The 21,087-nt window shown below is 41.5% G+C and overlaps 2 protein-coding genes across 4 annotated transcripts in view; one reads left to right on the top strand and one right to left on the bottom strand.

Annotated features, from left to right (window-relative positions):
• Positions 1-21,087, top strand: part of Mrps28 (mitochondrial ribosomal protein S28) — a 138,552-nt gene that overhangs the window by 51,072 nt on the left and 66,393 nt on the right. The gene's annotated exons all lie outside the window — the stretch shown is intronic.
• Positions 646-1,673, bottom strand: LOC130887748 (39S ribosomal protein L2, mitochondrial-like). Of its 2 annotated transcripts, XM_057790289.1 has the most exons (2): positions 975-1,673; positions 719-903 (listed from the first exon to the last, which is right to left on the bottom strand). In XM_057790289.1, exons 1-2 carry the CDS (start codon positions 1,596-1,598, stop codon positions 847-849), a joined length of 681 nt encoding a protein of 226 aa, XP_057646272.1. In that variant the 5' UTR covers positions 1,599-1,673; the 3' UTR covers positions 719-846. The 2 variants fall into 2 exon arrangements, with proteins under 2 accessions (XP_057646271.1, XP_057646272.1); XM_057790288.1 differs by having other exon boundaries at positions 646-1,673.

The raw sequence follows: 21,087 nt of genomic DNA, 5'->3' as shown, positions 1-21,087 counted from the left end.
AAAATAAAAGTTTGAATTGAGTCTGTTTACTTCAGAAGAGAAAGAACACACCTTAAAAGTATGTCTATTTTTGTCTAGATTGGTGATTTAGACTCATCCTATGACCTAGCTCTTCTGTAATACATCTTCGATAATTTAAAAGTAAAAGGGTGTGCTATATTTAAACTTTAAATAAAAGACAGTAGTCACATGAACGACATGTTCACATGTGGTCAGATTGCACATTATGATCTTTTCTAGACACATGGGAGTTGTGGGAGCATGTGCTGTCGACTGCACATGGGATTAAGGGGTCAAGTTGTTCCTAGTTGGGATGCATGCGTGTCATGGAAACTGCTTTTGGATTTTGCTGTTGGCTTGGTTGCTGTAGACTCTGTTTTTGTTGCTGCCAGAACTGACTGCTGTGTAGTTGTCACCTGTGTACTCTATCAGGGTGGAGATGGTCAAAAGAAATGTCTGGGGTTTTTTTTGTGCCATTCAGGACTATAAAGGTCACAGTGATCCATCTGGCCATGTCTTGGTGTGGCTACTTGGTGTGACATTAAAACCTCAGTAGGACAGAGGAGAAAAAGTCAAGGCTTCACTCCTACACTTGGGTCAAGAGTGGAATTTCCAAATATTAAAAGTTGTTTTTTTTTTTAAAAAAAAAACAAGGGGCATTTTATTAGAGTCCAGGGGTATCAGCTTTGGGCAGCGACAGAAGGCAACTTCACGTAGCTCTTCATTGGGGGCAGTGGCCGAATCTTTCGGCCAGCCCAGCCTCCCTTGCGTTGCCATAGCCCACTGTTAGGCCTCTTGCCCAGCCAGCGATTCCGTCCTGCCTTGCCGATGATCCGCTGGTTATGATTAACGTTGGAAACTCGGCCTACAGTTGCAATGCATGTCTCCAGCACCTGCATTTGCCTCTTAGAGGGCAGCTGGATAATGGCTGTACCATTCACCTTCCGAAGCAGCACACCACATGTCCCTGCAACTCGGATATACTGCGCTCCTCGCCCAGGCTCACTTTCCACGTTGTTGATGAGGGTCCCCACAGGCAAGGCCCCAAGAGGATACGCATTGCCCTCCTGAGCTGCCACTGCCATTCTGCCTATGTGGTTAGAGTTCAGGATTGTATCTCCTGCCTTCATGTTTTCTGTGGCAATGATCCAGCGTTTCCGGCTGCCCCCAGCTACCAGGGCTATGTCTGCAGACCTGCATGGATCATAGCGGACGACGACAACCTTCTCCTCAAAAGGCTCTGGCTTGCTCTCCTTCTCTGGCCGGAACTGCAGGAAGTCAATCATTCTGTAATTTTGTTTGTGGCCCCCACCAATACCATGTACTCGGATGCGGCCTGTATGGTCTCGACCCCCAGACTTCCTCATCTTCACAGGTTTGACTGTGTACTTGGTACGACTTTTCCAGGACACAAACTTGGCATTAAGGTTCACAGACGTATGCACTGAGCGCTGAGAGGGCAACGCCAAGGCCGAGGGCTGCTGAAGGGCATTGCTCAGCGTCTGGGCAGCCGGTAGCAGAGTCGGAGTCCGGGCGGTAATGACCAGGGATGCCAGGCTCAGAGAGCGCAGAGCACTAGTGAGCGCGCACAGGGCCATGGGGAGTCCTCGGAGTCCTCCGGACCTGGCACGCTTTTACCTTTATTTAGAGCTTGGCGCTCTTGGATGATGGTTCATCTGTCCTAAAAGTTGTTTTAATAGAAGATCTGTGTTCTATTTTAGCCTGTATAATTTTCCATTAATTCATTGCTACTTGGTAACATCTAGAGACTTGGAGAATAGTATTTCAGTACATATTTTGTAATTTGTGCTTATTATAACATAAATAATATTTCATATTTGTTGAACATTCTCTATGCAAAATACATTATAAAGAAAATTGTATGCATTATTTTCTTTACCCTTTTTATTATTAATACTGTTAGGAAACCTGTCTAAAGACACTGAAGAAATGAAGGCTGGCATTTGAACTAACTTACCCCAGTGCTTTGGCACCAGCAAGTGAGCATGCCTGAGCTAGCATAGCTCCTTTCTGCCCTTCGCATCCAGCTTTGCTGCTTCATGCTGTTCAGATTCACTTCCCAGTAGAAGTATGTGTGCATACATAATTTCATTTCTCCTCAGTAAACTTTTTGCATACTACAGTATGTTGAATACAGTTCGAAGGATCTGTAGAGCATAGCAGCAATGCAGAAAAATGAGCAAATGCACACATGAATGAGGTGTTTAGAGAAAGAGTTAAGATGGTTTTGTAAGCAGAAAAAAAGTCTTTTCTAAAAGATGGAACTTTAGAATCTAAAAGATGGAGAAGTTGTTGGGAATTAAGTAATGGAAAAACATTTCTGGGAAAGCGGCATGAAGTATGGCAGAGAATCAGAATGCACACAGTGTGATTGTTGATATCAGTTTGTGTCTTAGGGTTTCTATTGCTCCGATGAAACACCGTGACCAAAAAGAAAGTTGGGGAGGAAAATATTTATTTGGCTTATACTTGCATCGTTGGAGGAAGTTGGAACAGGAATTTAAGCAGGGCTGGAATCTGGAGGGAGGAATTGATAACAGAGGCAAATGATGGGTGCTGCTTATTGGCTTGTTTGCTGTGGCTTGCTCAGCCTGCTTTCTTTTTTTGTTTGTTTTTGTTTTGTTTTGGTTGGTTGATTTTTTTCGAGATGAGGTGTCTCTGTAGCTTTGGAGCCTGGCCTGGAACTAGCTCTTGTAGACCAGGCTGGCCTCAAACTCACAGAGATCCGCCTGCCTCTGCTTCCCAAGTGCTGGGATTAGAGGCATGTGCCACCACTGCCAGGCCAGCCTGCTTTCTTATAGAATTTAGGACAGCAGTCTGGGTATGGGCCCTCCCCCACTGATCACTAAATGAGAAAATGGCTTACAGCTGGATCTCTTGGAGGCAGTTCCTCAACGGAGGCTCCTTCTCTTGTGACTCTAGCTTGTGTTGACACACAGAACCACCAGTACAGGGTGTAACAAGTTTTCCCAAAACTTAGTAACTTAGAATAGTAAACATTTGTTTGTCTCATGTAATTGATAGTATCCATGAATCAGTGATTGCCTTAGCTGAATGATTCTGGCTCATGGTCTGTTGGGAAGTTCATTTGAGGTGTTTGCCTGGTAGACAGTCATCGGAAAGCTTGGTTGGGAGTAGAGGACGGCCAACTGTGCCATGAGCTGGTGACCAAACCATGAACACTGAACCTTTGGAGAACATTCCAGATCCAGACCATAGCATAGCATGCCTGGTGTTGGCAGGAGGTCTCATTCCTCTGCATGGACCTCTCCATCTAGACTGAGTGAACGCCTTCCTGGGTCATCTACTAAAGTGACCAGGGACATCATGGTGAGGGTGTCATGGAGCGTGCATTTTCACTTACACTCTCCTCTGTAAGAAGTGAGCCCCTAGGCTTTCTTCGTGGGTTGGGGGTGTGGATTGGCCTGCCTCCTATATGGGGAGGGGTACAAAGTTTATGTACATTATTTCTTGTGAACAAAACTCAACTTTTATTCTAAAAGTGTCATAATTGCTTTTAAAATTTCTGTGTGTTGTCTAAAATTTGTAAGTGTGTACACATGTGTATATGGGTAAATGTACATGTGTGCACATATAGTAGATCCCAGAACTGGTGTCTTCCCTTAATCACTGACCACAATTATGTTGTTGACGCTGGGTTCCCTGCTGACCTGAAGCTGATCACTTTGGCTAGGTTAGCTGACCACCCATGTTCACCCTTCCCTCCCTCCAGTGCTAAGCTGAAGCGATAAGTGTTTTCCCATGCCTGCCTTTTAGATGGGCTCTAGGAATCCAAGTTCAAGTGGTCTTGCTGTGCAGCGGCCTTTGCTGACTGAGCCATCTCCCAGTCATGTTGTAACTATAAAACCAATGAGATGTGTGGTAGAAAAAGACATAAGAAAATGAAAACATTCTTCTATCTTTTCTATATTTTCTTTGGTGGTGGTGTTGGGGGCGGGGAGTTCTATACAGCTTCTTCCTCAGGATAGTTGGCTGCATTGTTCCATAAGGGTAGAGGGAGCAGAAGCTGGGAACAGGGTTTGGACAGCTGCGGGTGCGACAGAGACAGCTATCCAGGAGACATGTCAGTGAATGTGCTCAACTTTATTTCAGAGTATCAGAAATATGTAGGATTGGGAAGCCCAGGGACAAACCCTAATCTGCATTAACTGTCATGGTTCTATCGTAAGACTCCTAGTATAAGTCTTAGTTACCATATTGTAGCAGGGGAGCCTTAGCAGGGACCTGTGCCAAGGGTCAGGATACAGATAAACCAGGCATCTGGTTTAGAGACAACTTTCAGATGCACTGGGAAATTCTCCAGATAAGGACAGGTAGAAGCAGGAAGTTTCACTGGGGAGGAAGGGATTCCCATGTTGCCTAGCTTTGGAAAGAGCTGCCAGGCCACGATTAGACTGCAACTTCTGATCAGCCAGCAAGGCCTTCCAACAGGATTTGAGACAGGTTCTCTGTGTAACTCTGGCTGTCCTGGAACTTGTTCTGTAGACCAGGCTGGTCTTGAACTCAGAGATCCACCTCCTTTTGCCTCCTGAGTGCTGGGATTAAAGGTATACATCACCTCTGTCTCCTTTCATTGCCTGATGAAGGTTAATATAGAGACCCACATTGGAGCACCGGACAGAAATCTCAAGGTCCAAATCAGGAGCAGAAGGAGAGAGAGCACAAGCAAGGAACTCAGGACCGCTAGGGGTGCACCCATACACTGAGACAATGGGGATATTCTCTTGGGAACTCACCAAGGCCAACTGGCCTGGGTCTGAAAAAGCATGGGATAAAACCGGACTTGCTGAACATAATGGACAATGAGGACTACTGAGAACTCAAGAACAATGGCACTGGGTTTTTTATCCTACTGCACGTACTGGCTTTGTGGGAGCCTAGGCAGTTTGGATGCTCACCTTACTAGACCTGGATGGAGGTGGGTGGTCCTTGGACTTCCCACAGGGCAGGGAACCCGGATTACTCTTAGGGATGATGAGGGAGGGGGACTTGATGGGGGAGGGGGAGGGAAATGGGAGGTGGTGGCGGGGAGAAGGCAGAAATCTTTAATAAATAAATAAATAAAAAAGAACAATGGCAATGGGTTTTTGATCCTACTGCACATACTGGCTTGGTGGGAGCCTAGGCAGTTTGGATGCTCACCTTAATAGGCCTGGATGGAGGTGGGTGGTCCTTGGACTTCTCACAGGGCAGGGAACCCTGATTGCTCTTTGGGCTGACGAGGGAGGGAGACTTGATTGGGGGAGGGGGAGGGAAATGGGAGGCGGTGGCGGGGAGGAGGCAGAAATCCTTAATAAATAAATAAATAAATAAATAGATAGATAGATAAAAAGGTATACATCACCACCACCTGGCATCCTTTGCCATATTTTTAATGTTGATGTGGTTTTATCACCAATATTAGTAGTATTAATTACTTTTTAACCCTAAATTTCTAATATATTTACAAGATACCTTTAGGGTTTTTTTTTTTTTTTAATAATTTGTATGATTCTAGGTATCCAGACCTTTGCCCCCTTACTTGGGTATACGCCGAGTAGACTGATGTGTCACTTGGGAATAGTTTGGGAAGCATACATGGGGTGTGTCAGGTCCTGCCAGCTCAGGTTTCTACATCTTTCTCTGTCTCACCCCCCCCCCCCCCCGCCTCGCTCTTACCCCCTCTCACAATGGCAAGAGCTCTTTTTTTCAGGCTGCTGGTGCATAGTTCTCTAAATATTTATTTCTTCTCATACAAGAGAGCCTGAATGATTTCAGACTAATCATCAGGCTGTAGTTTTTACTTTGGCTAATTGAATTACTGTGCACGCAGCCTGAAAGCCGAGTCACCGTCTTCATTGAAGCCCGTCTTGTAAATGCTTCAGTCCAATCCATGTGCAAGCTTTTGTCGCCGTGTTGCTTGTTCTTTTGTCTTTCTGTTGTCTCTCACCAGCTCTGCTGGGTATCAAACCAGGGCATTGCGTGTTCTATACAGCAGTGTTTACCACTGAACTCCTGTCCCGCCATGCCCTTCCCTTCCCTCTTAGTTATTGTTTAAATTGTCCCTCCTGTCTGCACTGTGGACTTTTCTTCTGTCTCATACCTAGCAAGCTACAAAGGCCTCTTCCTCATCATTCTCTTTGTCCCTCTTCACTTTACTTTGTTAATTTCATCTTTTTTATTTTCTATGCATATATATTTTATCACCTTTATTTTATTGATTTTTATTGAGCTCTACATTTTTCCCTGCTCCCCTCCCTGCCTCTACCCTCTCCCCTTCAACCCTCCCCTAAGGTCCTCATGCTTCCAATTTACTCAGGAGATCTTGTCTTTTTCTACTTTCTGCTTCCCATGTACATTAGATCTATGTCTCTCTTAGTATCCATATTGTTGTCTAAGTTCTCTGGAATTGTGGTTTGTAGGCTGGTTTTCTTTGCTTTATGTTTAAAAACCACCTATGAGTGAGTACATGTGATAATTGTCTTTCTGTGTCTAGGTTACCTCACTCAAAATAATGTTTTCTAGCTCCATCCATTTTCCTGCAAAATTCAAGATGTCGCTTTTTTTTTTTTCTGCTGTGTAGTGCTCCATTGTGTAAATGTACCACATTTTCCGTATCCATTCTTCGGTCAAGGGGCATTTAGGTTGTTTCCAGGTTCTGGTTATGACAAACAAAGCTGCTATGAACATAGATGAGCACATGTCCTTGTAACACGCTTGAACATCCTTTGGATATATACTCAAAAGTGGTATTACTGGATCTTGAGGGAGGTTGTTTCCTAATTTTCTGAGAAATTGCCACCCTGACATTCCAAGGGGTTGTACCAGCTTGCATTCCTATCAGCAATGCAGAAGTGTTCCCTTTACCCCACATCCTCTCCAGCATAAGTTGTCATCAGTGTTTTTGATCTTGGCCATTCTTACTGGTGTAAGATGGAATCTCAGAGTTGTTTTGAATTGCATTTCTCTGATGACTAAGAATGTTGAACATTTCTTAAGTGTCTTTCAGCCATTTTAGATTCTTCTGTTGAGAGTTCTCTGTTTAGGTCTGTGCTTCATTTTTTTTTATTGGATTATGTGTTCTTTTGGTGACCAATTTCTTGAGTTCTTTGTATATTTTGGAGATCAGACTTCTGCCTGATGTGGGGTTAGTGAAGATCTTTTCCCATTCTGTAGGTTGTTGTTTTGTTGTGTTGACCATGTCCTTTGCTTTACAGAAGATTTTCAGTTTCAGGAGGTCCCATTTATTAATTGTTTTTCTCAGTGTCTGTGATGCTGGTGTTATATTTAGGAAGTGGTCTCCTGTGCCAATGCGTTCAAGTCTGTGCATATATTTTAAGGACACATTAGTGGTCAAGATCTCATAGCATGGCTTCTAAAACCCTGAGTCAAAACCAGCCTTCTTTTTCCTAAGCTGACTGTGTCAGGTGTTGTCACAGCGGTGGAAAGCTTACTAGCAGAAGTAGGCGTGAGCGTGTGCAAGGGAGATGAGCAAGGCAGTTTGCCTTATGGGGTAAAGGAGTGTTTCCTGTGGACACAACAGATGCTTCCATGTTCGTCCTGATATCTCCCTTCCACATGCTTTCTCCTAACAGAGGGTGGGGATAGAACTCGGGGTAGACATGGGTGTCCTCCCTACTTTAGAAACCACTGCATTTTAGTAATGGAAACACTTGATGCGTGTATAAATAACACTTCTAAATTCATAGCTCTTTATACATACCTTTCCCTTTCATCTTGTGTGATAAATCATTCAGGTTCAGCATAGTCCAGTACTTGAAAAGTGCTTTGTTCTTAGCATGTTCTAATTTTTAGGGGTGGGGTGGCATCCATAAATATACTATAGTTAGGTTTCTTTTAAAGTTTTAATTCAGACCCTTATTTTTAGACCTAAAATAGAATACTTTGTATTCCCTTTTAAAATGCAAATTGAGTATTAAAGAGGTATAATTAGATCCTTAATTTGTACTGATTGAACATATTATAATGTTCATGTGGATTTTATGATATTGCTTCAGTCATTTTGAATTTATTAAGCAAACAAATTTTTCTTTATATATTTTCCTTGAAAGCAGTCTTATATAGTGTGTGTTCTTATGAAAATTATGGTATCAACAATTAGGATTAAAAACTGGAGAAACTATCCATTTCTCAATGTGGAATATATAATTTAAGGTGAATTGGTTTCTAAAATATATTTCCGTAAATGTATATGTTTTGGAATTCGGCATTTTTACTGTGTTAGCTCATCATCAAAATTTTTATTATATGGTTCAAAGGCCTTAATATAAGAGATGAAAGTGGTAGAGGAAGAGATGAAGATGCAGGCCTAGTAAGGACTTTCTGAACAGGACTCCAGTGGTCTAGTGAGGACAGGACTGCATGAAGCGAAAGAGTTCTGTACAGCCGAGGAGACAGCAGAATGTTCTTCTGGTGGGAAGAATATCCAAACGTAAAGAACTCAAAAATGTGGCACGCACACAAATCAAAGAATCTCACCAATAGATGGCTAAGTTAGTTAAATGGACAGTTCTCAAAAGAAAAAGTACAAGTATATATCCTAATTAAGGGAGCCATCTTAGGGTTGGCAAGAGACTTGACTCTAGAGGGGCTCCCAGGTGTCCAGGGAGATGTCCCCAGTTAGTTCCTTGGGCAGCTGAGGAGAGGGAGCCTGAAATGACCCTGTCCTATAGCCATACTGATGAATGTCTTGCATATCACTATAGAACCTTCATCTGGCGATGGATGGAGATAGAGACAGAGACCCACACTGGAGCACTGGACTGAGCTTTCAAGGTCCACATGAGGAGCAGAAGGAGGGAGAACATGAGCAAGGAAGTCAGGACGGCGAGGGGTGCACCCACCCACTGAGACAGTGGGGCGATCTATTGGGAGCTCACCAAGACCAGCTGGACTGTGACTGAAAAAGCATGGGATAAAACCGGACTCTCTGAACATGGCGGGCAATGAGGGCTGATGAGAAGCCAAGGACAATGGCACTGGGTTTTGATCCTACTGCATGAACTGGCTTTGTGGGAGCCTAGACTGTTTGGATGCTCACCTTCCTAGACCGGGATGGAGGGGGGAGGACCTTGGACTGCCCACAGGGAAGGGAACCCTGACTGCTCTTCAGTCTGGAGAGGGAGTGGGAAAGGAGTGGGTGGAGGGGGAGAGGAGTGGGGGAAGGGGGAGGGAAATAGGAGGCAGGGAGGAGGCAGAAATTTTTTCCATAAAAAGAAGATAAAAAAGAGAAAAAGTACAAATGGCTTATCAATATCTGAAAAGTGATCATCATCCTTTTAGCTATCAGACAAATGGAAATTAAAACTGCTTTAAGATTCTTTCTTACCCAGTAAGAATGGAGATCATCAAATCAAGTAGTGACACTGTCAAGGATGCAGGAGTAAGAATTTTGTTTTGTTTTGTTTGTTTGTTTTTCTAGATGGGGTTTCCTTTTGTAACAGCCCTGGCTACACTGGAACTCATTCTGTACATTAGGCTGGCCTCGAACTCACAGAGATCCGCTTGCCTCTGCCTCCCAAGTGCTGGGATTAGAGGCGTGTGCCACCATGCCTGGCAGAAGGATGTAAACTGGTGCAGTCACTGTGAAAATAAATTTGGAGGTTTCTCAAAACACAAACTGTGAACTGTGGTATGATCTAGCTGTACCACTCCTGGGTGTGGGCCCTGAGGACTCAAGTCAGCACATAGTAGAGAGGAGCTGCTCGTTAGAGTTCGCTACAGTCTTATTCCGCAGAGCCAAGGCACAGAATGCGCCTAGCTGCCCATCAGCAGATAATGGGTAAAGAGAACGAAGTGTGCTGGTATATAAATACAAGAGAGTTTCATGAGGGTAAAGAAGAGTAAAAATCATGTTCTTTTCAGGAAAGTGGATGGAATTGGAGAACATTATGTAAAGCAAATAAGCCAGACTCGGAAAAACATGTCACGCTTTATTCCATGTGTGGAATCAGGACTAAAGAGGATAGGAAAAGTCCTGAGAGCAGGGGAGATTCTATGAGAAGAGGGGAGGAACCAGTGTAAGGTGGGGAGCAAGACAGGATAATGGGGAAAGGGGAGATAGTATCAGAGTGCACGATGGTGCCTAAGAATGCCATAATGAAGCCTAGTATTTTAAGAGTTGAATATATACTAACTAAAAATGAACTTCTTGTCTGCAAAGTAGTACAGTGGCAGAGCTAGAATTTAGGAGATGCTGGCTTCACTCCCTAGTGCCATCACCTCTCTCTGTCTCTCTCTCTCTGTCTCTCTGTCTCTCTCTGTCTCTCTGTCTCTCTCTGTCTCTCTCTCTCTCACACACACACACACACACACAGAGAGAGAGAGAGAGAGAGAGAGAGAGAGAGAGAGAGAGAGAGAGAGAGAGAGAACCAGATGCAAAGACCAAGACAGTGGTAGTGCACACCTTTAATCCCAGCACTTGGGAGGCAGAGTCAGGTGGATCTCTGTGAGTTCTAGGTCCAGGATAGCTAAGACTGTTACACAGAGCAACCTTGTCTCAAAAAACCAAAATCAAACAAACAAAACAAAACCAAAACCAAAAGCTTTTCCTAATTGCTATTGCAAATGCTTAGTTCACCTGGTGTCCTGGATGTTCTTTGTTTAGGCACTTTAATTCTGAGAAGAGGAAAGAGACCAATGGCAGGTAGGAGGCAGGAGAGGATAATGGGGGAAAATCAATATGATATTTTTCTTTTTCTTGTTTGTTTCACTGAGGTTTTGTCTTAAAGTTTGAAGAAAAGACACACCTTAAGTAAAGCTTAGCGTCTATGTGACAGAGATGCTAATGATGGTGGTCATGAAGGTGGCCATGATACTGCTGACGTCTGCTTCCTAGCTTTTCAGGACTGTTTTGAAATTTCCCTTCTAAAAGAATGTTGAATCTCTTTAAAGAAATAAATATATGTTACATCTTACAGAACACATGTTAATGTCTCATACAGTATCTTACAGAGTATAAACTCAACAGGAATATTCCTTACTCATTTTAGGGATCAACCCAGGGCCTAACATGCTAGGTGTATATTCTGTCAGTGAGCTGTTGACATCACAATGCCTACTTTTTTGATTGGTGGTTCTCAAAGTAATTTAGCTGACAGTGCGCTATTTCAACTATTGATGCAATATACTGGTCTTATGGTCCAACTTACGTGTGACAAAGAGGCTTCAGTACTCTGTTTCAGTAGTGACATGAGAACTTTCTTAAGTTTTAGGAAGAAAAATAAAATAAACACTCAATTAAATGAGAATTTTCTGGAATTGACACTGGGAAATCTTACCGGTTCTTTCTGATTTTCTACATTTTAGTAATCACTATAGACAACAACATTTAGCTGCCAACTATTGTGATGGTCAGTCACTTTTCTGAGTATCAGAGCATAGCCCATTGTCCCCTTTCTGTGAATATTTGGAGATTTGGTTCCCGACTCTCCTATTCATTTAATTGTGTGGTTATGAAAAAGTCACGCATCTTCCTGAAGCTTCAGCTGTCTAGTTTTTGTGTGGATGAAGTAGTAGGAGCTTACAGTGGTCTAAGCCCGGTTCCAGGGAACCTGGTGGGCTTCTTTTCTGGCCTTTGTGGGCACCAGGCACACATATGCATACTCATAAAACAGAGTAATAACAATTTTAAAGATGCATTTGTTTGTATGTATCTGTATGTGCACCTGTTTTAGTTTATGTGAAGCCCAGGGGCTGGCAGAGCTTCTGTAGCTGGAATTACGAGCCAAACCAAGGTCCTCTGTGAAAGCGGTAAGTGTTCTTAGCTGCTAAACCATCTTTTCAGCCTCTCTACACGTATTTTTTAATTAAAATTTTGTTTTTAATATTCTTTTTCTTAAAGGGAGATTGGGGATAATTCTACATTATCTGATTAGTGTCCCCTATAACTTAAGTGGCCAAGTTGAGATTCTAGCCCAAGTGTGGTCCACTGTAAAGACCCATCCTCCATTTGTGCCTCTCCAAGTAAGTGTCCACATCAGAAGCATTGCTAATGGAGATTAGCCAGCATTTACAAAGACTCTGTTTTACGTCTTGAAGTTTTATGTATTAAAAGTTATTTACTTTGTAGAGTGGCTGAATTTTGAAGGCATAGGTGATGTTCCTCTTTGTCGTCAAGTTAAAGTACAAAAGCAAAATCTGTTGACTTTTTTTATGTTTATAAATGATTTCATAGACTTTCTTGTTCTCTCTCTCTTTTGAAAAGTTATTTCTTATTTTTGCCATGCTGGGAATAAACATAGGGCCTTATTCATATTAGGCAACTTTCTGCCACTGAGCTAGCTAGATACACAGTCCCATTTGGTGAATTTCTGATAACATTTCAAAAATTTGTATAAGAAAACCATAACACGTATATTTTGCTACTTTCTGTTCTAATTATATGGTTTTTAATTTTTGTTTGTTTCTTTGTTTTCAATGCATCCTGACTGCAGTTTCCCCTCCTTCCATTCCTCCCAGAGCCCCTCCCCTTTTCCAGAGCCACTGTTCTTCCTCTGTTTCCCTTCAGAAAAGAACAGACCTTGCAGGGATAGCAACCGAACCCAGTGTAATATAACAAGTAATAAAGAGACTAGGCACAAAGCCTCATATCAAGGCTGGATGAAGCAACCAATTAGAAGGACAAGGAGCCCAAGAACAGGTAAAGGAGTCAGAGACACCCCCACTGCTTGTGTTAGGAGTCCCACAAGAAAACCAAGCTCACAACCAGAGCGTGTATGCAGAGGACCAGTGTGGACCATGCAGACTCTGTGATTGCTGCTGTGGTCTCTGTGAGCCCTGTTGAATTGATTCTGTGGGCTGTGTTCTCATGGTGCCTGGACCTCGCTGGCTTCTACAATTCTTTCTTGCTCTCTTCCACAGGGTTCCCCAAGCTCCAAGGGGAGGGACCTGATGGAGATCTTAAATTTGGGCTCTATATCCGCCTAATGTTTTTAATCATTTGTTAAGTGAGTTTGTTTTATGTTTATTTGCTAAAGAGTGATTATCTGTTAGTTTTATTTCCTGGAAAAATTAAAATGTCACAATTCTTGAGAATTGCAGATGTATTAATTAGATTTTTTTTTTTTTTACAGAGAATTGAGGGTGGAGGGTTACTGAGTAAAATTAAGGCTGTGATCCAAATTCCTAAGCTTTCAGATATATAATCATAGTTTCTTTTTCTTTTTAAAAAATATGTTTAAATTATGTTGTATTTTATAGAAGAAAAAGATAAATGCATTAATTTTCTAAGTTAAACAGCATTATCAACATTTCTGGGGTCAGGAGATTAAGAAGTAGAGAATGTATTCAGTTTCTGTAAATCTGATCTGTTCTGGTTTTGGTGGAGCTTATTTTGAATCTGAATTTGATGTACACACGCCCTGAGCAGTCTGTCTGGGAGGCAGACTCCTGTCTTTGTAGTTCTTTAAAGTGCTTGGTTGTAGAAACGACTATACCTTGAAGTATCACTTTCTAAAAGATCTAACATCCTTTTGGCACATTCATCTTTTACAAGAGTTAAAGCAGTAAGACCTGTCTCCCTTTCTGTGTGTGTGGCTCTATTTTAAGTTCCTTTCTCCGCCCCCCTCCCGAGAGGGTTTCTTTGTGTAACAGTCTTAGCTGTCCTGGAACTAGCTCTTGCAGACCAGGCTGGCCTTGACTTAGAGAGATCCACCTGCCTCTGCCGGCCAAGCGCTGGGATTAAAGCAGGCACCACCACTGCCCAACTTCAAGTTCCTTTTTTTAATTGAGTAAGTAACTAACCAAAATATGTGTATTTAGATTTTTATAAGAAAAATTAAAGCAAGAAATATTTATATACCTATTGTAAATACAAAATTATGTTCTTTAATTAAAATTTTATACTTTATTAAAAATGAATAAATTCTATTTTATATATTTTCCCTTATATACTGTTTTTTCCTATATACTTTTAATAAGTATAAAAAACATTTTATTGACAGGATTCAGTTAAATCTGTTGGTCCTTCATTTCATTGTTTGTTTTTGTTTTTGTATGAGGCAGGGTCCTTCTTCCTAAGCCTTTCAAGTGCTGGGATCACAGGCCTGTGACACCAGGCAGTCTTTATGTTAGATTAGAACTTTGTTTAATACTCCGTACATTGATCCCTACAGTATCAAAGCTAATATTCTCAGTGATCATGCCAAATTAATACTATGCTTATGTCAGTATTTCTGTTATCAAATTTTCATTTTTGTTTCAACTTGTAAAACTAATGTGTCTTCATAAGGCAGCTGTGGGGAATTTTCACCTTCAGAACCTGCTAGTTTATTTTCTTCCAAATTTGCTAGCTAGATATGGGTAGTGGTTTTGTTTATGTGTGGTTTCAATTGTTCTCTTTTGTAATTTTAACATTTGAGTTTTCTCTTAATGTTATAGCATGGCATCACCCCCTTGGATATCTATTTCTCTCTTAATGTTATAGCATGGCATCACCCCCTTGGATATCTATTTCTCTCTTAATGTTATAGCATGGCATCACCCCCTTGGATATCTATTTCTTTAGGCTCTCTTGTTTATTTGGCAGCTGATTTCTACTTTTTCACTCTTGAAAGTAACATAGCCATGAACATCTTTGAGGATAAGATTTATCAGATTATATCCTGAAGACTAAGTTGAACAACTAGGCTTCAGGGTTACTGATTTTTTTTTCAGGCTTATGTGAGCATTTTATGTTTTATTAATAGTATTACCTTTATAAAATAATATGTTTAGTTTATAGCTTATACCACTAGGGTACAGTGTATTCTTTTTATGGAATCTTGAGATCTTAAACTTCACTGCCTCTGAACTGTAAGCTGCCACTTTAATGAAATGTTTTCCTTTATGAGAGTTGCCATGATCATGGTGTCTCTTCATAGCAATAACAATCCTAACTAAGACAGTAACCCAAGCTGACACAGAATACAAATTCAGTTCATGTATAACACCATCCAAAATGTATATCTTCTTAAACAAAAACAAAGATCACTTAATAAAAATACTATGTATATAAAGGTTTTTAGGAAAAAGTATCATATTTTTTCCACTTTATAGCCAGGTTTCCCATTGGGGTTGTATTCCTATGTCATAAAATTGTTAAAGATTATATGGCCTTTCATCACTCTAATTTAACTAGTGTCCAACTAATGTATTTTGATGTTTTCAGTTTTCACTGTTTTTATAAACAACATGGGTAACAGTCTTCTGTATAAATCTTGCCACATTTATTCAGTTATATGTCTGGAATAAAGTCTTTGGAGTGGCAGAACTAGAAAGGATATTAGCCTACCCTATTTTCAGAGTGAAAATATAAATCTATGCAAAAACAGACTTCCATGCCCCTTACCCTAAACAATAAAATTATATACATGGTGTTTACATGGCATTGGGAATTCTAAGGTGTCTAGAGGTGATGAAAGTGTTCAGGGGCTAAGTGTGTTGTGTGCCGAAGCTGTGCTGCTGTGAACGGATTTTGGCACCTGCAGGATCTTTACTTTCTTTTCTGCTTACACTTATCTACTTGCTCCTCCTGTTCACCAAATCTTAGATTCTCCCCTTGACAGAAACACAGTGGTAGTTAGTGATCCATGGTCAGGTTTGACTTTAATCTCCCTTGTTCTTACTAGACGCTGACCTCGATTTGTCCCAGTCTTCCGGCATAAGAAGCATACCAAGTCAATAGTAATGAGGTTCCTTCCCCTCCTACAGCATGCATTCTGTTTTCTACGTGGTTCCAGAGTTCTTCAGCTTGTCTTTCAAGAACTCACATGGACAGTAACACTTTATTGTCATTGCTAAATGGTTGTAGATGTTTTTCTATCCTAAACGTATATGTTATGTTTAACTTGGCCTGTTGACCTATGAGTTTTATATTCTTACAAAAAGTTCTTCCCATCTTAATGACTGAAACTATGCAGTATCATTTGATGATAGGTTCTAAGAAAGAAAAATAAGAAAAAAATTTGCCTTTTATCTATCTCATTTAGCCCTTCCTTTCCTCCCTTCAACTCTTCCCATGTCCTTGCCCTGTTCCTTCTTTGAGCCATCCTCTTTCTCATTAATTGTTATTATTACAAACATATATAAATACATAAATATAAAATACAACCTGTTCAGTCCATTTAGTTTGACTTGCATGTGTATAATTTCAGGGCTCACCATTTCGTATTGGATAACCAGTTAGGAGGTTCATCCCTGAGGAAAACTAGTTCCCATACTCTCAGCATTCCTTGGTCACTTGTAGTTCTTTGTCTAGGAGAAGGCCTATGGTTAATTTCCCCTCCTACATTAGCTTATTGGTTAGTGGTATTCTTGTTTGGGTCTTGCGTTGGCAGCCATGTTGTTGAGGTATCATAGTGAAGTTTCTCTGTCATTTAGAGGAGATGCAATCTCACAGCAGATTTCCTGGTCCTCTGGCTTGTACATTCTTTTTGCTTCCTCTTCTACAACGTTCCCTGAGCCTAGGGTGTAGGAGTTGTGTTGTAGATATATCAATTAGGGCTGAGCAACACATGATCAGTTAGCTTCTGCATGTTGTCACATTGTGGCTTTCTGTAATGGTCTGCATTTGTTGGGGCGAAGTTTCTTTGTTGCAAGGTGAGAGTCAGCATTTATCTGCGGCTATAAGACTAAGTATTTAGAATGCAACTAGAAATAATGATGTTTTAGTGAAGACACAGTAATTTCTCCTCTAAGACTGGTGACATCACTAGCCTGGGTAGTTGTCTAAGTTTCCAGTACTAGGCATGATTTCCCGCCTGTTGAGCAGGCCTCAGTATTAATTAGACAGCTGCTGGTTACTGTCAAGACACGAGTATTGCTCCCTTCGGGATATCTTGCTATGCCGATCATTGTAGTTCATAGGAGTCACACACACAAATGGTTAGATGATTGGTTGCTTCCCTCCCTTAGATGCTTGCATGGAGCCTTCTGGTACTATGAAAGCTAGTCCTCAGGGAAGAAGATTTCCTATAAGATACTGTATCTGAAGTCTTCAGCAATGGGAACTTGGGTTCAACCTCTAGGGGTCACCAAGGGCAACAGCAATAGCCTATATTGTTGGAGACGTCTTTTGAACTCCTCTAACAACTTGAAAGGGGGCTTCTTATGATGGCTCTTATGGGGGAATACTATCAGCCCAAGTAGTGTAACATCATTTAAAGCATACACACACACACACACACACACACACACACGCTTATGTTTCATATGTAATCTTAGGTTAAAGAAATAAGATTCTCTATGGTTAAAATTTGATGTTTATCTGTGGTCCATTTGTAATATTTTGATGGGATTTAGGTAACAAAGAAATCTTAGACTATATCTTCACATTTGTTTTATATTTATTTATTGTGGGTGTTTAATGTGAAGATCAGAGTACACTTTTAGGAGTCCATTCTCTCTCCACCATCTGGGCCGAGGGCATCAAACTCAGGGTGTTATGTTTTGTGGCAGGTAGCTTTACCTTCTGAGCCATGCCACTGACACCTATTAATCCTTTAAAAAAAATAGTAATTTAGGTCAGGTATGGTGGTGTACACCTTTAATTTTAGTATCTGAAAGGCAGATGAAGAGGCAGGTAGGACAAAGCCAACCTGGGCTTCAGTGAGTTCCGGGCCAGCCACAGCTCCATAGCGAGACCTGTCTCAGACAAACACACAAACAGCAATTCAAAGTCATCTTTCCTTTCTAAATTCTGAATCTGAGTTTCATGTACTGCTTTGGGGTAGTAATGTGAATGTTCAAAATTGATTGAGGTACAACTATTTTTAGTGAATATGTTGAAAGCTATCCAAGCTGGTGAGGTTTTGACTTGTGAATTATATTTCAGTTAAAGAAGCTCTGGTGAAGTCAAGCACTGGGGTTTAGGGAAAAGGCACAGGAGGGGACTAGTGAAGAAAGCCTGATGTGTACAGTTGTGATCAAATGCCCTGTTTGCGGCTGTCACAGCGAAGGCCTTCATGTTCGCACTTCATGTTCGCTAATAAAGGCTTTTCTGTAAAATGTGTGGTGTGATCAGGGAGCCTGTCTCAGTTCTCTGCTGCTCCATGAACTACTCATCACACTGTTTGTGATTCTCCGTCTCCATGGTCTGTTCTTGGCATATCCTTCCAACTCTAGAATCTAGCATTTTAGTTTTGGGGTAAGTGATCTTCTCATAGCCAACAGCAGATAAGTGTGGGGGACATGGACTGTTCTGATTCCAGTGCTTTCTCAGATTGTATGCGAGCTGGTTGGGAGCTGATCCTGCCGCCCTCCACTGCCTTATCATGGCTTCTAGAGGAAAATCCATTGTTTGTTTATATTAAAGGCTGCGTTTTCTCAAAGTAACTCTACAGTACAGTTTACCTCATTTCTTAGCCCAAACAATACATGTGGTGCCACCGAGTCTACTGTCAAATAGCCTTAGTTATTCCTCTATGAAACATGCCAAGAGTACCCTTTGTCACTGCAGTGTTGGTCAGAGCATCTCAGCAAATAACCACAGACCTTATTTATAGCAGTGTGTGTTTTGGATTTATAACATTTTATCTCTTAGAGACACAGTATATTATTTGCCTGGTTACTTTATAATTGTGGTCATTTCATGCCACCCACTGTAGGTTGTTCTGCAGTGGTTATTCTAACCACAAATTAAGGAGTTATTTTTCTGTGGTTCAGTTATGCACAGAGATTGTATTGCAGGAGTTACTGGAGCCCAAGTTCTATAAACAAAATTTTAGAAGGAGTTTTTGTCAAACAGACTCACTAGATTGTTAGTATTCAGAACATTTGAGACCAGAGTTTAGATGAGCAAAACATAATTTGTCAGCTATGTTCAGTTTGCAATCTTATATTGTAAAGAAATGCCATATAGGTATATGCTGATTGCCTCCTGAGCTGGTATATGGCAGTGTCCTCAGCGGGATACAATTTCTGTCTCCAAAGTTGCTTATACTTTGTGGGTCCACTTGAAAGCACAGTGAAAACACATTGTCTAGGAAAGTTTAAACCTGTGTATACTTGCATATGTTGTAGTGTTGGGGCTTCACAGATTCCCTCAGCAAACCCATTAGCCTTTAAGCATCTGTATCCTATGTTTGATGGAGGAAGGTCATTTGTCAATAAACAAACTGCCTTGGCCCATTTGATAGGCCATCCTTTAGGTGGGTGGAGTAGACAGAATAGAATGCTAGGAGGAAGAGAAAGTGAGCTCAGATGCAGGGCAGCTCCTCTGAGAGACAGCCGCCATGCTCTCCTCTCCAGAGCAGATGCGATGAAGCTCTGACCCAGGATGGACGTAGGCTAGAATCTTCCTGGTAAGTGCACCTTGGGGTGCTACACACATGAACAGAAATGGGTCAAGCAGTGTTTAAATGAATAGAGTTTGTGTGTTGTTATTTTTGGGCATAAGCTAGCCAGGACCAGGAGCTGGGGCGGCAGAAACGCAGCCAGCAGCTCCCACTACATATGTTAAGACCTTTGATCTGGCTGGGCGGTGTTGGCACACGCCTTTAATCCCAGTGCTCAGGAGACAGAGGTAGGCACATCTCTGTGAGCTGGAGGTTAGCTTAGTCTATAGAGTGAGTTTCAGGATAGGCTCCAGAGTTACAGAGAAACCTTGTAAACAAAACAAAAAGCAAAACAAACAAAACCCCACAAAAAACAACCAACCGAACAAAAAAAGACTTTTGATCTGGGATCTGATGATGTCAGAGCAAAACAGCTTTATCTTCTGTGTTGCTATTCATAACGTGCAATGGAGCCATATGCTGCTCATGTGCTCCCTGTGGCGGTATGTAACGAGCACAGTGCCGCTGAGATTGCTCTTGAGGAGAATGGCATAGATCTCCTTTCCTTCCACCGTGCTGGAGTGACTCGGGTCTTCGGGCTTGGCGGCAAGTGCCTTTATCCTACATTGAGCCATCTTGCAAACTAGAGCTTCACCTCTGATCCCCTTCCTCCGCTTCTCAGTGCAGGGTTGCAGGTGTATTTCTACCCCTGGTGTCCACGGTGCTGGGGACCGAGCCGCTGGGTTTGTGCCAATGCTTTGCCGGCTGCTCTCCATCCCCGCCCACCTCCTCTCCTCTCCGTGCCTTGCATAACTCAATTGGTTTTCCTTTTGGGAAAGATCATCAAACTTTTCTTTATTTTGTCTTTGTCTTTTCAGATATTACTTTAGTCATCGAAAACAAGAGGCAGAATTTGTTAAATGTTTCTATGCTGTTTACAGTTATTTTGAAAACCTACAATATATCTGAAACTTACCTTGGGCTGAAATTGGGGCTTTATCAGTAATGCACATTCTGTTTTTTGGGATTTCTTCCTAGATTATTTTTTACATATATATATATACACACATAGTTATTTGTTTTTTAGTATGTCATGTTTCTTTTGATAGTGTGGTATGGTAGTTTGAATGTAATTAGATTCCATAATCTCATAGGAAGTGGCACTATTAAGAGGTGTGGCCTTGTTGGAATGTGTATGTTGGAGGAAGTCTGTCACTGGGGGGCTGGGCTTTGAGGTTTCCTATGCTCAGGGTAATGCCCAGTATCTCAGTTGACTTCCTGCTGCCTGCAAAATGTAGGACTCTCAGCTGTTCTTCCAGCACCGTGTCTGCTTGAATGCTACCATGCTTCCTACCATGATGATAATGGACTGAACTTCTAAACTGTAAGTCGCCACCTCAACTAAATGTTTTCCTTTATGAGAATTGCTGTGGTCATGGTGTCTCTTTATAGCATAGAAACCTTAACTACAACTTATGGGCTATTTCCTTTCACATTGATTAGTCAAATAAATACCTCGGTTTTTCAAATTGTTTCTGCCTCTTTAGTTGATGAATTTAAAAAGGCAAAGTTCCTTTTCATATAAATGGTTTTTTCTCTTAAGTAGGTTAATACATCGTCTTTCTCTATCGTCTTTTCTTCAGTAGTGCTAGAAATAAAACTCAGAGCTTCATATATGTTAGATAAGTGCTGTGTCAATGAGACAGAGCCAAGTCTCTTCATTATTTCTTAAGTGGGGAATGAGAACAAGTTCTTTTTTATATTACTTGTGGGGGGGGATACCATAACTAAA

Source organism: Chionomys nivalis, chromosome 16, assembly GCF_950005125.1.
Source record: "Chionomys nivalis chromosome 16, mChiNiv1.1, whole genome shotgun sequence".
Taxonomy (NCBI): domain Eukaryota; kingdom Metazoa; phylum Chordata; class Mammalia; order Rodentia; family Cricetidae; genus Chionomys; species Chionomys nivalis.
Note: the sequence above shows the minus strand (reverse complement) of the source record. Positions and strands in the feature narration are given on the sequence as shown.

What these genes read in the sequence shown, in the direction of transcription:
- LOC130887748 (XM_057790288.1), bottom strand. Translation starts at nt 1,598, where the DNA reads ATGGCCCTGTGCGCGCTCACTAGTGCTCTGCGCTCTCTGAGCCTGGCA.